The 16,889-nt window shown below is 52.4% G+C and overlaps 1 protein-coding gene and 1 pseudogene across 1 annotated transcript; one reads left to right on the top strand and one right to left on the bottom strand.

The window, feature by feature from the left end:
* Positions 1–5,313: 5,313 nt before the first annotated feature.
* SAPIO_CDS1121 (uncharacterized protein) lies at positions 5,314–7,747 on the bottom strand (the record flags this gene model as incomplete). Its single annotated transcript, XM_016784475.1, has 2 exons — positions 5,314–7,502; positions 7,648–7,747. The coding sequence occupies 2 exons, from the start codon at positions 7,745–7,747 to the stop codon at positions 5,314–5,316; spliced, it is 2,289 nt and encodes a 762-aa protein (XP_016646030.1).
* A 1,219-nt stretch (positions 7,748–8,966) lies between these two features.
* Positions 8,967–14,420, top strand: SAPIO_CDS1120 (annotated as a pseudogene; the record flags this gene model as incomplete).
* Positions 14,421–16,889: the final 2,469 nt, after the last annotated feature.

Here is a 16,889-nt window from a genome sequence, read left to right as displayed (position 1 = left end):
CTTGAGAGATCAATTGATTGCTTCTACTCATCCCGGGGGGTCATCTGGCTAGAGATGATGCAACTCCTTCTGGGCTGTTCAAAGACTATTTCCTGATAAGAGTGTGGCTCAAGAGAATACACACTGTAACCCATCTGTTAGTTTTGGACAGACACCATCAAGATGGGTCTTGGATTCCAGGACAGTGGATCTTGACCCTGATGGATGATCGGTCAATGGATCAATTGATACGTAAGCTGCTGAATTACCACCGAGTTGCCTCCTCGTGTCAATTCATTACAAAGTCCACTACGAAGTACTACACTGCAGCTGTGCATTTGAACAACAATGAATCGAATAATTACCGAAGAACCACTTCGAAAGACACTGAGAAAGGTTAGTTCGTCTCTAATCAACCCCATAATAACTCCCAGCTGTCCAACTTTCAACGTTGTATTGTACATACACTCACTAGTGGAGTGTAGCGTACACTAGTGTACTTCAGCAGGCTGTGGGTATTTACACGATGAACTAGAGTGAAGGACTGCACAAGGACAAGAACTAAGAGGAAGGACCCATTGAGGCCGCCCAATGATCCAATGTTACCCAATCGAGGGGCACCGTGCCCGGTTGCACTAGTGCGTTGTGTGGTTTGGCGACTTGTCGCTATCAAGATTAGCGGTTTGCTCAATGTTCGACTCTCCGGCGCAAAGTCGGGTGGGTCAAGGGATCAGCAAGCTTGTTTCGCCAGGATCCAAACACGCAGGACATTTGATTCATCGCCTGGCTGGCCGGGCCTGGACCGAGGCAGGTAAACTACCACTTGCGTGCTCTGAGAAGTTCATCGTCATCATCACAGCAGTCACTGATCTGTTGGGAAGAGAGGATAGGCGTGATGAGCAGTCATGTATATTTGATATTTGAATCTTCAATGTTTGGATGGCTACACGGCAGAGACAATTGTCATGGGTTGCCCGATTCCTCCCAAGTTGGCCAATTGATTCCTCTGGCTTCCATGCGTTGACTTGTAATAGCACTTCCAAATAATGGTTTTCCGACTGTTGAGCACCGTCACTGGGTGTTCTTTCCTAGGCTTGAAGCTGGCCAGGCCTCGTGATTAACGCGCATGATTAGTTTAGTTCGATGGCAGGAGCTGAGAACCGGCTTCGTTGGACGACCTCAGTACTGAGTCCAGGCGTAGAGCAATACACCGGAAAGAAGGCGCAACCTTAAATACGAAGGAACATAAACTAGTACACCAGCAGGTGATTTGTGACGCTACCAAACTTTGACCCTCAACATCCACAGTGAATCTCGTGCCGTTGTTATTTCTCAACCTTGGGCTCATCCATGATGTCACACAGTTTGCCTCAATCCAACGCCAGACGAAAATACTCAATAGTCGGTACATATTCGCGTCACTTTGATTCGCTCGAAGCTTCCTCCTGTTGCTTGCCGCAAGGCTCATTTTCTTTTCCTTTTTCCTTCGTCTCTCATTGCTGTCCCTGTCTGCCCCTTTCTCACTCTCTCACTGATACTTCGTATTTTTTTGGGCCCCTCTCGGGTTTTTTCTATTACTCTACTATTATTTTGTTATGCAATAGGGCTTGGCCACGCAAGAGGATACATCGTACGTGATGCGAGTACGTGTGTTGAGTGCAAATTGGCATTTCCTTCCGAACATCTTCGTCATTGGGTGCAAGAGACGGTCTGAGTTGCGTCCGCTGTTGCACTGGGCCCGTCAGGTCAAAGGTCTGTTTCCTGCTTCGAGTACGACCACGTTTCTGCCCGAATGGACGATTTTAACAGCCACGGTCGAACTGTCGAATGGGAGGCGTCTATTAAGCCCACACCGTACCGTGGCCCCCAACCCGACTTCTTCTTCCCCGTAGTCTTAGTTCCCCCTCAAGAACCATCCAAGCCAGCAAACCAACAACACATCTTCTCCGGGCTTTGAACTTCTGCTTATCATTCGGAGCTTCAGCGAAGGCTCCTCCCGTTCTCCTCTCCGGAAATACGACCAATCACAACCCCTGGCTCCCCTGAGCCGGATCCGCCATGTGCTCGGGCCAATGAGACAAGCGAGAGTGAGCCAGAGACAATCAGCGCAGTTCCTGGCGGATAAGAGAAAGAGAAAGACTCGGAAGGGAGACGACTGCCCCAGAATCGCGCAAGTGACGGCTTGTTGACCATGAGATGCGACCATATCTCTCCAAGACATCGCCCATTGTATGATGAAGCCCTGTTTCGATGCGATATTTGGCCACATCTTTGGGGTTCTCGCCTCACGCCATGATCTCTTCTTTTTGTAATTGTTCCCCAGGTGCCCACGATCTAACCTTTTCCTCCTAGTCTTAGATTTCCCCCATATTCCGTACCATCTGCCGCTCTCCTCCCCAACCTCCTTTCCCGCATGTATAGGATACAATTATTATCCCAAGTATTCTACACTATGATAGCGCCGCTCGCCCTTCCCCGCCGATGCGGTTATTTATTTCCGCGCCACTTCAGAGACTGGTCGGAAGGGAGCTATCCCCAAGTCGAACCACGATGGTGTCTTCGAATGAACGACGGGACGGCTCGCGACAGATGACGATTTAAAATCGTAGTTGCAACGGATGGACGATTATCCCCGCCCGTTGATCGTTTTTACTCTATCCATGGTTCGATCCATTGGCACTCGCCACAGCAATTGGCATCTAGTCATGACTCCCTTTCACCTCTCACTAGTCTTCCTGCATCAGTGGATTTATGCAGGCGAGTGCACAATGATCCCCGAGACTTTTATTGCAGTTTCTGGTTCCCCGCCTTCTAGTTTTGATACGCGCTCCAGGATCTTCCTCTAAATGTGGATCGTAGCACCCGCGGAATCCGGAGCCGTGTTGTTGACCTCACCACCGTGAGGACGAGGGCCTGCGGCTCGCCGAGCGCTTGCGTCCAATCATCTGGAAACGTGGTCCACGACGACCTCCCAAGACAGGAGCTTTCCCACCCAGCAGGGCCACCACTGAGCCTTGCAAGCTTGCCAGGGAAATAATTTGCGACAAAAAGAGCAATAAACTTGCAACATGATTTTCAACCCACAGGATTCCTGCCGCACCAGGCTGCTCGGTTCTGACGCTGCGCAGCTGGTTCTCCTTATCCCTTTCCTATCCTTTGAACCCTGGCCCGCGTCGTCTCTTCCCTCCCGCCCTCCCCTCACCCAACTTGGGAATGGATGATATTGCATTGCGTCTCGTGTGCAGTGGCCAAATGAGGAAAATTGTCGCAAACTCCTCTTTTCGGCATGCCCCGTTTGTCCGAATAAACCATTTAGCTCACCTTGGGATGCAGTGATGCTGCAACTTAGCCTTCGTGCCCGAAACTTTTTGGCTTGCTGACCTGGGAAGTGCCCGAGTGTCGAGAACTTTGGGTGTGAAGCTCTCCTTAGTCTCTGCTCCTTTCAGCGTTATCTTCATGCAGAACAAGAATCCTTTCTTGGTGCCAAGTTCCCGCGGCAGACTCGGCCCTTCACAGTTGCTAATCCTACAGACTAGCACGATATATGCTTAGCTTGGGCGAGCTGCTCAAGTAGTGTAGACTGGATGCTGCCAGGGCAGTCTACCAAGACATTGCCTAACCTATATTTCGTACTCCTCCACCCTCTCCTCATACTGCTCTCTGTCTAAGACGACGCACTTTCTCGTTTCATCACTTCTCACAATCTTGGCTCATGGTGCCCTACGGTCCATACCTTCCGGTCTACAGGCTACAGTGACGTAGACGCTCTGCAGTCAGGCGGCTGTCTACCACCGATTCGGAACCAAGCCCTCAAGATCCATGGCCCCATTTTGACTATCATACTCCTCGGCACTCAATGCTAATTGCGCTCCATCCAGCTCCCATCCCAAGCCCTCGTTGCGAAGCCTTCAAGCCTCATTGGGTCGAAAGAGAGACCCGGAAGCACGAACCCATCATACTACCGTGTCGCTAAAGCAAGGAGAGAAACATGACGAGACGACCGAACCTACACCGAAAGTTTCAAGGCGACCTGGAATGGAGACGTGTCCAGAGTAATGTCCTCTGCTACGAAGTAAATGAGGATGGGCCTGTGTGGATGGCGCTATACAAAGGTATATGGGGTTCAATAGCCCAGTGAGCAGTCTCGCAACAGCACATGGATCCAAGGCACGCACCACGTTCGGCCATGTAAGAGGTATTATACGTGGTAGTAAAGCCGAACTTCACCGCCCCCTTTTCGTCCCTCCTGTAGCACTCAGCTTCTATCGTTTGTCCCCTGGACTTGGGTACCTCAAGCCGCGGAGGTGTGTAGTGTACTGTACTTCGTAGATTGACCTACTCCAGCGTACTTCGTACTGGGCAGAACAAGCAAGGTGATGAGCTATCCCAGGAGAGAAGGTGATTATTACCCCACAAAGGGAACTTTGAAGCTCTTCCATACCTACCAACCGGAGTGACGCATAGTGTTCCTGACGGACTTAGTAGCTACCCACCTTCGAATCGAACCCTTTCCACCCCTTTCCCCTTGTCCATCCAAACAACGCCTCCCGATCTCCCATGTGCTCACCCCGTAACTTGGGTGGGTTCGCTTTCCCTCACCCCCTCCCCTTGCCTAGCCTATACGGTAGAAGAACTCTAGTAGCAACGATGGAACCGGGGAAGTGGGAGGTACGTGGGTTGGTTCGTTCGGCGGTATATACCTGACCAACTGAAAATTTTCTTCATTTCTTCTACGTCCCTGGTATTTTCTTTTTTTTAAGTCCTTGTTTGCTTATGGAGGGGGGTGTGAATGTGAGGCGAGGCGAAATTTGTTGAGTTTTTACGAGGATACACGTTTCTCGGGACAACTGGAAATGAGATCATGGATGGGAAGATCGGAATGATGGGATGTTGTCGGTGTCCGAAGATTCCAATTGTCTTTTCTCGAGACGACCTTAGGACTTCCATTGTGCTCCGGGAGCAGAGGGGGATTGGTCCTTCCGGGGGAGACGGGCCTGTTCTCTCGCTCATGTCCGAAATATCGCTTCTCCCCGGAGCTATGCTGACCGCTCTCCATCCGATCAGGAGAGCTTTGGATATCCCGAGAGAGCTGAAGATGCGGTGAATCAATGAGAAGAAAAGCAACTAGTGGTATCATTTGAACATCTAACTTTGTGTGAAGACAATTACAACCGCCTCATGACCCTATGCCCCCCGAAGCCATGCCTTTGTCGAACCCCATTCTAAACCCGCCTATTGAGGCTAATGTAAAATACAGAGTGAAAAGTGAATAGTAGAAATCAAGCGTAGCATTTCAAGAGTAGTCCGCGTTATAGCAGAGGTCGATATGAGCCTTTACCACCCACCGATTTCCGGATCAAGAAGCATGCGGTTAGCCGCAGCGCCTGCGTCGTGAGATCCCAAGCTCGTCCTTGACCTCTCAAGGTCAGCATCAAGATCCCATGTATCCAGGAACTCATTAAGATTCCCCAACACGGCGTCAACATCATCGACGGGCTCTTGTTCCACGTTCTCCTTATCCCCCTTAAGCTGTCCGGCCTGTGGAACCACATGGTCCGCCGTAAGGAACGCCTGTGCCATGGCATCCGTCTGAGGGCTTCTCTGGGTCTGCTGCGATGCTGAGGGGAGTAGACGCTGTCTCAAGGGGTCGGCGCGGCGCTTGACAAGGACAAAGTGCTTCCTAAATGCCTCTCCGTCTCCTTCGACCTCGTCTGGAATAGGCTCGGCAGGTGGAGGTGAGGCGCGGCTAAACCGGGAGTGCGAGGAAGGTGGCGGATTTGACTCTCTGGCATCGGGCGTCTCTTCATGAGGTAGTGGTGCCCAAGAGACGCGCTTCTTCTTCGGGTGGGAATTGCTTTGCCATGGGTTGTCCAGTGCAGCATCGAGAAGAATGGGTGTCTGGGGAAGGCGCCCATCGAAACCAGGGACGTTGGCAAACCGTGGTTTCGCCGGAGGCGTCATGAAACTCGAAAAGGACCGGATGGAGAAGTTGGCATTCGAGACGTCTGAAGGTGGGTTTGGCGCGTTCTCTACTGGGTCAGACGCAGCTTCAACTTGTACGTCCCGCGGAGCTGTCTCTGGAAGTTGAGGGCTCGAGTGTTCGACCACAGCGTTATTCACCTCGACTCGCTGCGAGGGATCCTTCGTCCATGGGCTTTGCGCTTCTTCCGGAATAATGATGGACTGTGACTGTTCCTCTCGTGTTTCCAGCAGATCTGGCGTCGCCCGAGCTACCGTTCCCTCACTTCCTGATGCTCCCCTTTCCTGATTAGTCTCCTCAACAACGGGCCGATCCGGCTCTTCCATCCAGGGACTCTGGTCTTCCGGCTTAATCCGCAGGTCTGGGGTCTGGGCGGGGGGTTTGATATCGTATTTTCTGGGCGTCTGTGATGGAGGTGAGGATTGAAGCGACGATAATTCCACCTTGTTATCCTGTAAGCCTGGACTTTGCAGTTCGGGGTCTTCCTTAATATTCTTCGTATCAGAGACGACTGAGCCTTTCATCGGCGAGGCGCTCTCCTTGGGATGAATCTCCAATGCACACAAGATGGCCTTGGACTCATCTTCCACGAGCGTGGTTGAGACGTCCGCAATTCCAGAGGCACTAAAACTAGGTGAATCGCTTGAGCCCTTGGTGGTATCAGATTCATGCAAGTCGAGCTTGTTGTCATTCTTCGCGAGGATACCGCCCTTTACAGGGGTGGTGATATCGCTAATTCCTGTTTTTGTAAGCTCCAGGGGCGTAGATATACCATCATCCTTCATTTGAACATCCTCCGCAGATATGGAGAGATCGGCGTCATCCTTGGGTTGGTCAGATTTTGTGAGCTCAGAACAGAGTTCGTCTTCTCCCATTGGTGGCACATCCATTGGCAGAGGCTCAGTAGGATGCGGTGCATCTCGCAGGTCAGATTTGGCGGAACATATTGATTGCTGAGACGAACGAGGACGATCTTCTCTGCTCATGGTAGCGATGGGATCTTCCGACTCATCAGAGCTGTCTGTTGCGGAACTGGTATCCTCGAGTGGTCGTTCAAGAACAGGTTTATCCTTGGACAGAGAGAAGTGGCGATGAATTGAAAGTCGTCTCGTTGAGGGCTGACTTTGAGAAATAGGCTGAGACATCCTCAGACTTGTCAGATTTGTCGACAACTGGCCAGCTGGCTGGCTCAAGGATATTCTTCTCACGGGGTTGGAGGAATCCTGTGAGGACCGGCGTCGAGTGATTCGGCTAGTGCTTTGAGGCAGTGGAGCTACTGGAGCAGAAGCGGCAAACTGGTTCTTTCGAGTCTGCGCAGACGTAGATCCCTTCACCGGAGCAATAGCAACGTGCGGGGCGCGGTTGGGAATAAGGTCATCTTCCGAAGAGGATGTAGTGGCAGATGACGTATCTGATTCAGCTTCCATCGGTTTGTTGGGTTCCTTATCAGGGATGCCGGCGGCATTCGCCGTCGAATTTGAGTCGGGATAACTTGTTCGGAGCTTCTTGTCGGATCTCCTCCGCAGCCAAGATATATCTTCACCTTGTCGCTTAGTCGACGATTGGCTCTTTGATACCCAGAAATCATCCTTCTTTGGCACATTAGATTTCACTACATCCCTCCACTTCTCAACCCGAATGAGCTCATCTCGTTCTAGGAATGGGTGAGTATCTGCTTGCAAGCTCACAGGACTCGGGAGATATATAGATGCCGAAGATTGCCTCTTCGAACAGGGGGAGGCCGGTGAAGGGCACACCGTAGCGGCTTGGGTGTCTGTGATTCGGCATGGAGTAGGTTGTTGTTTCGTCGTGGTGAGTTGGGGACATCGAACTTCAGCCGCACTCGGGTCCCAAGGATTTTGCCAGCCAGATGATAAGTCAAACGGACCTCGAAGAGCCGCAGTCAATAGGAAGGGCGCATGCCCGGATAGAAATCGTTGCCCAAAATGTTCGTAACGATTACACTTCGATTCGCTTGCCGGAGATGAGTTGATATGTACTTTGGCGAGCACATCTTGCAGGAGATATGGCACTCGGCAGTAAAGCCTATCGAGAGGCTCGTAGTCGTCCCCAACGGAGGCCAACGACGACATAGTGGAAACGCCAAGTGTCAGGGCTTATGAGTGCATTGGAGATTGTCAAATTCGTTCGGACTTCGGGTTACAGCATCCGCATCCGTCGGGTAATGCGCATCAGGGAGGTTATCTGGATTACAGCATTTCGCTCGGGAAATGCATGGGAGTCGCCTGCTGTGAAGTGGAGATGCATTTTCGGGTGGTTCCAGGGGAAGGCGCGTTACCATGGGAGACGAGTAGACGCGACACCCCGCGCCTGCACGTGATCTCGCGTTAAGAGGTTTTCGATCTTGAAGAATTGACACGGCGCCCTTGATGTAAATTCGAAGAAAATAGGCAAGGAACTACAGTATATAGTGAGAAGACTACATGCTACCTCATTTGCCATATTTGAGCTCTTTTCGGGGCGCAATCGCTCCCCTTTTGACTCGATCAGGCTTCCGATTCCATGCAGATGGCTGGCTGCATATTTCGAGCCATATCAGTCGATGACAGCTGCCATCCCTCCACGCAAACTCGACGTAACATCACGTGACTCATCTTTATGGAGGGCAAGGGTCCACCTCACCAATGCATCCATGTTTGTTGACATAGCAACCCTGATCAGCCAATCACAACCCTTCGCCTCTGTTGCCTTTCAACCTCATCGCAAACGCGGGAGAAGCCCGCGTTCCTGGATGTCGCACCAACAAGAATCAAGGTAACGATTGATGTCCTTTTAAGTTTTCTCTTCCTTTTATTTCTTTCTTTTATTCCGAGCGCGAAAAGAGGCGTACTACCAGTTCAGCCATACGTATATCATCTTCTTTATCAGACTTCTCGACGACGATAGCAGACATATTCCCGACTCCCGTTTTCTCCCTCTCGACTTCATGGACCCTCAATAACACCACAACATTCCCCACGCAAACTTCCCATCCAGAAACAGAGCCATGGCGCATGCGTGGCTCGACTCCCTATCAGAGGATTGGGTTTCCCAACCTCGATCCGATGAATCGTCAATCGCCCAGATCCAACCCAGAAGGTCATCTTCTCCTAACGAAAATCGAAGACCAACCCACCCCAAGGGTCTTGGGAGTAGAATACCAAGACCAGTGGGCGCTCCCACGAGCTCTTTCATTGGCACCAACAATAGCAGTGTTAACGTCCTTGCCGAACGAAGTCTCAGTCATATCAACATCACCCTACCGAAAAACGGAATCCCCAAACCATCCAGTAATGCGGGCTCTCTGAGGAGCCAGAAAGGCCGATATGTTAGCCGATCGGTATCGGCAGCCACAAACAACTCCGTCGTTCACAACACAGTGCAACATCGCTCTCCTAGCGCATCTCCTGGAAAGGGCAAAGGCCACACGCCCGAGTGGAAGAAGCGACTAGTCTACGGCGAATTGGCCTACGGTGAGCAGCGCGACCTATTCTGCTCGGCTGCTACCGGTCTAGAAGACATCTTCAGGCCCCCTCCTGTGCAGAATATTACCGAAACCACCGAGGACCCGTTTGTAGAAGACGACAGCGTCCGGCACGAGACCACCCTACCCTCGAGCCCTCCTGCTTTCCGACCCCCTCCCGTCCTAGATGATAGCGCAATTTCAGAAGACTCTCGCCCAGTAAGGCATGACGACGTAACTCCCAGTCCCAGTCCCCGTAAAGGGGCCAGGGAGATGCGATATCGAATGGCGGACGAGTCAGTGGGCCTACAGAGTGAGCTTGACTTTAGCATACACCAAGACGAGACCTTTGAAGGACATAGCGAGGTGGTCGAAGAAGAAGAAAATGACAGCCTGGTAGAACAACCGGAACGCAAGCCTCAACCGCCTCAGAAAGAATCTCGGAAACCGAGTAGCCAGAGCGTTGTTCAAAACGAAGACTTTAGTCCTATCTTCTTATCTAAGCACAGTTCCGGCGACGGACAAATCGATTTCGCGCCCATGGACCTCCCGGCCGATCAGTTGCGAGCCAGGTTAGAAAACCTGCGTGTCAACCAAATGCTTCTAGACTCTGCCGTGGAAGATAGCATCGCGCTAGATGGCCCTCCCCAGCGCTTCAAGGAATCCGCCGATACAACTGAAGATTACGTACGGAGCGGCGGGTTTCTAAACCTTCGGAGAGGCGGTAGGTCCGCCGAAGGCTCCTTCCGACACCGTCTCCTCAGTCCGGTCGGTAACGAATCGTCCGAGATGCTCCCCGAGGAGTCTCTACAAGCGAGCACGCCCAAACAATTCCCGAGCATTAGGGCAGGACCAGGAAACCAACATGTGGCATTTGACATGAGCCCACAACTTCCGCGAGCACCTCACCCGAGCCCAGACAAGAGAGATCGCAATCTCCAAGCCAGCGGCGGAAGCCCCTTGAAGCTCTTTGGACCTTACGATACATTCACAAACCAGACTTTGATGCGACGCATCAGCCAGTTCGAGGAACAGATGACAGATTCTTCGCGACAATCGTTTCAGACAAACCCTTTTGAGGCTTCGGTCGAAGGCCCGCGCGATAAGCAATCTCAAGTGCCTCTAAGAGAGCAAAGGCACCGGTCAGTTAGTCGCTTCGGTGGCGGAGACCTCGAGGGTTATCAGTTCACGAGCGATGTGTCCGGATTCTCGGCAGACGGCGAGTCTATCGGTGGGGAATTTGACGGCGACGCATCCCAGCGAGAAAATATACCGCCAGCATTTGGAGCGGAACTTGATTCCTCGCCGTCGGATGTAAGCCAGCTTTTTATCAGGAGACGTCGCAGAAAATCAACAGCATCCGGATCACAGTCGGAGTTGCGCGGTGGATCCAGGTCGCGCAATGCATCCGGCAACAGCCATAGATTTATCAATACGCCCAAACGAGATAGCGGCTCCGAAGGAAAGAGACCGAGGACGTCGCCCTCGAAGGATCCAACCCCGAAACGCCGCCGAACCCTACACAAATCCGATATTGCCTACGGCAGGGAAGAAGAATTTGCGAACGTAGATACCGTACAAGGCACCCACAAGCAAATGCAGGTGGCGATCGGAAAGAAGAGGAAGGACGCTCGCCCCGGCGAAGTGCAACAGCTGGCTGATCCTGAGGTGCTTGCGCACCGCCAAATTCTCCGCCCGCGCACGCCGACACCTAGCCAGAGAAGCTCGCTGCAACGCGAAAAGAATCCCCTGGCAGACAGCATCCCATCGCATGGAAGCAAGCTCAAGCGCTCCCCTCTCCGAAATACACAGCCTACCACTACGGGAGCTTCCATGATCGCCACCGAATCCGAGCGCAAGCCATCCATGAAGACGCAGGACTTCCTTGATGAGGCCGCCCAGATCATGGCCATGATCCGAAACCAAGTCCGCCCGACTGCACTTGCAAGCGTCGAGGAATCTGAGGCAGAAAATGCATTCTCAGGCGATCCAGAGCCGTATGGAGATGACAGTTGGCAGGAATCGACAAAAGAACCATTCTCTCGGCCCCCCAGTCGTGACGGCCCACCGGTGGCCCGAGCCGTGCCCGCTCGACAGGAAGATCCTGAGATCCTCAGACGATTGAAGAAGTACCAGGAAATGAGTGATATGGGTGAAGTCATCACGTCCTCGGTTCGATCCATAGGCCTTGCGAGGGAGGCGATTCGCACGGCTCAGGAGGTTGAGCGACAGCTGCGCCTGAGCACCCGTAGCCGGACTAATCTCGCAGACATGCCCGAGGATGCAGAGTTTAGCGATCCGCCTAATATTCGTATCACCCAAAACGACAATGTTGACTCCGGAAATCAGACTGGTGTCACGTTCCCATCCACCTCGTCGGGTGGCTCCTCTACGAACCGTACTAGTTCTTCCCGAACTTCGGACACTAAGAAGACGATTGCTCCCCAGAGCGTCAGCCATCTGATTCCGGATCAGGTCGGGAGCATGTATCTCGATAAAGAAAATCAGGTCTGGGTCAGGAAGAAGCACGGTAACATTGCGCAAATGACGGCCAATATTTTGCCTTCGGAAGACAGCGAGGAGGACCCGTTTGCCAGCATCCCCGATCTTTCCGTTGATATGACGATGGAGATGAGGAACTTGAAGCTTGCGACAGCTAGGAAGGAGCATCCAGCCATTGGTCTAGAAAATATTGCATCGCCCTCCAGCCCCTTGAAAACACCATCTGGAAAGAAGGGATTCATTACACTGTCACCCGACGCGGCACTTGACGAAAACGATGCCCTCTCGCGTGCTCGAGACGAGCTGACAAAGTTGGAAAGTAAGGCGGCAACTTCGCCGGCTCGTGATGAGGAGGAAGAGGTGGAACATGAAATCACCATCAACGAGGGTCGTGACAAGAGCCGCACGCCATCCAAGCGCCGAAACCTCACCATTTCATTTTCATCGCCAGTGGCTTCGATCATCCGGGATGTCCTCCCCGAAGATTTGAACGACCTGTCGGAGGACGAATCCCACATCGAAGTTGTGGCTGAACAGGACGACTCTCCGGTGAGGGAACCAGCGGGTAGTGCCAACAAACCCAACGGCATACCCTCCAATTATCGCAAGGGATCTCGGAGCTATGGCCGACAAGCATCGTACGCCAAAGTAGCGTTCGTACCTCGACCGGTATCGCGGATCGATGAGCAGGACGAGGATAGCGGAGCTTCAGCGGCCGCGTCTCAGGAAAGGCAGGTCAGCATTGTCGGCGAGCATAGCGCCGTTGAGCACGTCACACCGGATGCTCGTCGCAGGAGCGTTAGCTTCATCATCAAGTCCACAGGCACCAGGGGTGCGGGGGATATCGATGGAGATGCAAGCGCCATCATCGGCCAGAACATCGGAAACCTCTCTCTCAGCCCTCTCTCGGAGTTTACCATGAACAACGCCGACCAGTCCTATGGATTCGAGGTCAGCTACATCATGGGGGATCGGCACCTAGTGTCCGGTGATGGCTCCAAAAAGGTCATGTCAGTTACGATCCGCGAGCTTGTAGATCGGTTGACGGAGGTCGAGCCGTCCGAGCCATTCTGGGATAGCCTCGTGTCCCTTGACCTTCAGGAGAAGCGCCTTTCGAGTCTCCACATGCTGGACGAGTTCTGCGGGGGACTTGTCAGCCTCGACGCGTCGAGCAACGCGCTAGGGCATCTCGACGGAGTGCCATCCTCGGTTCGGCACCTTCGAGTCAGCCACAACATGCTCTCAGAGCTGACTTCGTGGGACCACCTCGCCAACCTCCAGTATCTTGATATCTCTGACAACGACATCCGAAGCCTGTCGGCGCTGAAGAACCTGGTGCACCTGCGAAGCATCAAAGCGGACAATAACCTCCTGACCAGCCTAGAAGGTGTCAATGAACTCGATGGGCTTCTTAGTCTACGTGCGAGAAACAACCTCATCGAGGAGATCGACTTTGAAGGAACCAGACTCGAGAGGCTTTCGGAACTAGACCTGGCGGGTAACCAAATCAGATCTATCAGGAATGTCGAAATGCTGGGCTCGCTCGCTACTCTCAAGCTGCAGCGAAACCAGCTCGAATCATTCAAATGCGAGAGCAAGCTGCACGGCCTACGCTACCTAGATCTCAGCGACAACAAGCTCCAGACTCTAGATCTCAGCGAGCTGCCCAAGCTGCGGCTCCTGCACGCAGATAGAAACCAAATGACCAAGATTACAGGATTCTCCCAGGCGCGCTATCTTGACAGCCTCTCCCTGCGCGAGCAAAAGGGCAGCTCGTCCCTAGATGTATCGTTCCTCTCGAGCGCGTACGAGGTGCGTAAGTTGTTCCTCTCGGGCAACTACATCAAGTGCTTCGAGCCGCAGGTCGATTTCCTCAACCTCCAGCTCCTCGAGCTCGCCAACTGCGGTCTGCAGTCTCTCCCTCCCAATCTCGGCCAGCTCATGCCCAACCTGCGCACGCTCAACGTCAACTCGAACGCCATCTCGGACCTGTCGCCGCTGCGCTTCGTGCCCCGGATGAAGAAGCTCCTGGCGGCGGGTAACAGGCTCGCAGACTCCACGGCGGTAACGGAGCTGTTGACGGACTTTCCGCACCTGACGAGGCTGGACCTCAGGGATAATCCCATGACGCTGGGGTTCTATCCGCCGCTGCAGGTGCTTGTGCGCGCGGACGGCAACGGCGGTGGCGAAGATGGGTTTTCTCTACCTGAGGCGGATCCTGAGAGGGATGCGAAGTATGCGAGCAGGCTTGATGAGGCGACGCGGTTGAGGAGGAGGCTGTATGAGGTTGTGTTTGTGGGGTGCTGCGCGAGATTGAAGGTTCTTGATGGGTTGGTTGTGAAGAGGCAAGTCATCCTGGCGAAGGACGAAGTGTTTGAGACGCTTGTTAGGGAAGGGCTTCTTCCTGGGGACGGTGAAGAGGACCGCAAGAGAGATGAAAGGAGAGATGGAGATACGGTGACGAGCAGGTGGCTAGCTGAGGACAGCTTTGCGTGAGGGAGAGCCTTGAGATGATGCTTGGTCATGATCTCGGCGAAGCCGTGAGCTTCGAGTGGTGTTTTTCTTTTCTTTTCCCTTCGCGTCGAAGGTTGTTTTTCACCTTTTTTTTTCTTCTTTTTCACTTGTACTTTTTTTTTATTGCTGTCTGAGTACTCGGCGTTGTGTTTGATCTAGCATTGTTCGGATGGCAGGGAAGGGAAACATAACTTTATGAAGGGTTTTATTATTGATCGCACTTATAACGAAACGGTTTAGTTTCATGGGACGAAGCACAGCGGGGGCCAACAAAAACATGAGCAAAACAGGTGTAATTATTAGAAGGTTTTTTGTTTATTGAAGTTCATTCCTGCAGTTGGCATTCCCATGATGAGAGATGTGTCTATCTTGACGAGGATGAGAAGTTCCCGACTGAGCCATCACCAACCATCATACTATATTCCTCTCTTGGAAGAGTTAATGGGACCTGCATTTTACATGTACGTCTCTGCTCATCAATGATATGTTGAGCATCTCGCTTGCTCTGTGGGTGACCCGTCGGCTCCTAGGATGAGATAGAGCCCATCGTAGATACATCATAGGGCAGTGCAATTCTTCGGCCGAGTAGAGGAAGACTAATTTCTCCCATGTTCTCCTGATGCTAAAGCAAACCTATGCTATGAACTACTTTTCTTGCAGCTTTACAACTAGAGACCTCGACCTAGCTCCGGGGCTCTCTGCGTTGACCTGCCCAACTAAACACCCCGCGAAGCGGTCCACTACTTTCTGCGTGAACCGCAGCTGAACTTCCTTCGTACTCATCGTCGTCGAGCCCGCGTCTTCCATATCCCCCTCAATGCAATACCTCACTGCCTCAGAATAATCCCTCCCCATAATGTGCCTTAGGCTCGGAACCCGGTGTTCGAGAATTTTCCGGCGTCGACTCTCGTAGGACCCTTCCCAGCGTCCAAAGAGTTTGTTAAATGTGCCCCAATAGACTGTTTCTATTAGTATTATGCCGAGGCTAGAGTAATCGAATTCTGCTCGATAGCCCTTTCTCTCCTCAAGATACACCGGGTGCTGGTACATGTCAAGTTGGGTGTCGGCCAGACCAGAGGTGAAGCCCAAGGGTTCGTCACGTCGGCTGTGGTTGAATTCAACAAGCCAAGTGCTTTGGAGGACTTCACCCGTTGATCCATTAGGCGATAGTTGAAGAACATGGTGTTTTCCGTCGTAAAGCTCTTACGGAGCCAACCAAGAGAATGAAGTCAAGTAAAGCGCCGGCCAGAACTGACGCAACCTTGAATCCATCGTCTAGGTCGGCCGGAGACTTATTCTTGATTGTATTCACGACGGGTGTCCTCAAGCCGTTAAGTCATCGCGAGGAACATCGAATATGAGCCCGAAGTCTGTCTGTGGTCGATGAAAGAACACAGCGAGGCGTCTGGAGCGATTCTGGCCTGTCCTGAGGCAGCAGCTCCACTAACTTGGAGCTCTGTCTATACCGTTGAGCCATGGCGTCCTCATCCGAGTTGTGATGACAATCATATCGTCTCCAGTCCAGCCAGATACGGCGCGAGCCTTTGTCATCGCTGAATTGGCCTAGGCTATGTTGACCAAACCGGCGTGTGATTCCGATCAATACTTTCGCCAGTTTGCATCGAGTGGGCTTCGGGGTATTGGGAAGGGGTCCAGTTCATCGTTTATCTTTGAAAGAAACGAAATATCCAGCGTATTAGCTGTGTCACCATGTGGTGTCGCCTTGGTGAGATGCTCCCGGAGCCGTACCAGGCGGTCGTGCTCAGTATGGAAATGAGCCAAATCGTCAATCATGCCCCGAGCAGCAATACCCAGATCAGCGCCATTATTGACATTCATCAGTTTTGCAGCATGCCTCCAAGAGATGAATCGGGTGTCTCCGATGAAAATATCGAGTGCTGAGCAGACGTCCATAATCCTGCTGAACTGATCACTTATATCGCTAGCTAGCTGGTATAAGACAATAGCGCGAACAAAGAGGGTAACCTCCCGTGCCTTGGGCCGCTTGGAATAATCGAGAGCGAGCATTTCTCGAACGATATGAATCAGTAGAGAAAATGGCTTCGCGGAGGACGCCTCCAATTTGGAGAGCCAGTTCATGACCTTCTCACTTGACTCTCTCGGCCCGAGGTGAAAAGAAAAATGAGTGTTGCACGGCCTCTGGTATTTCCTTTCAGCACGGAAATCTTCGACTCCTTTCTTTCCTAGAGTTACGTATGTCACGACCTCGGCGAGTATACACCCAAAGGACCAGATGTCGCTGGATCTTCTTACCGTGCCCGGCTCATGGTCGTTATCCCAATCTTCGCACTCTGGGGCAACATAATCGTCAATTCTGGGTCGAAAAGCCGCCTCTGAGCCCTCGGCAGAAGGGTTGATTTTCGAGAGGCCAAAGTCGGCAAGTATAAAAGTGGTTTCCGAGACGAGAATATTTTCCGGGTTTAGATCGTG

The sequence above is a fragment of the Scedosporium apiospermum genome (assembly GCF_000732125.1).
Source record: "Scedosporium apiospermum strain IHEM 14462 chromosome Unknown SEQ_SAPIO_0044, whole genome shotgun sequence".
In the NCBI taxonomy this organism is placed as follows: domain Eukaryota; kingdom Fungi; phylum Ascomycota; class Sordariomycetes; order Microascales; family Microascaceae; genus Scedosporium; species Scedosporium apiospermum.
The sequence above is the reverse complement of the archived record's forward strand: the minus strand, read 5'-3'. Positions and strand labels throughout refer to the sequence as shown.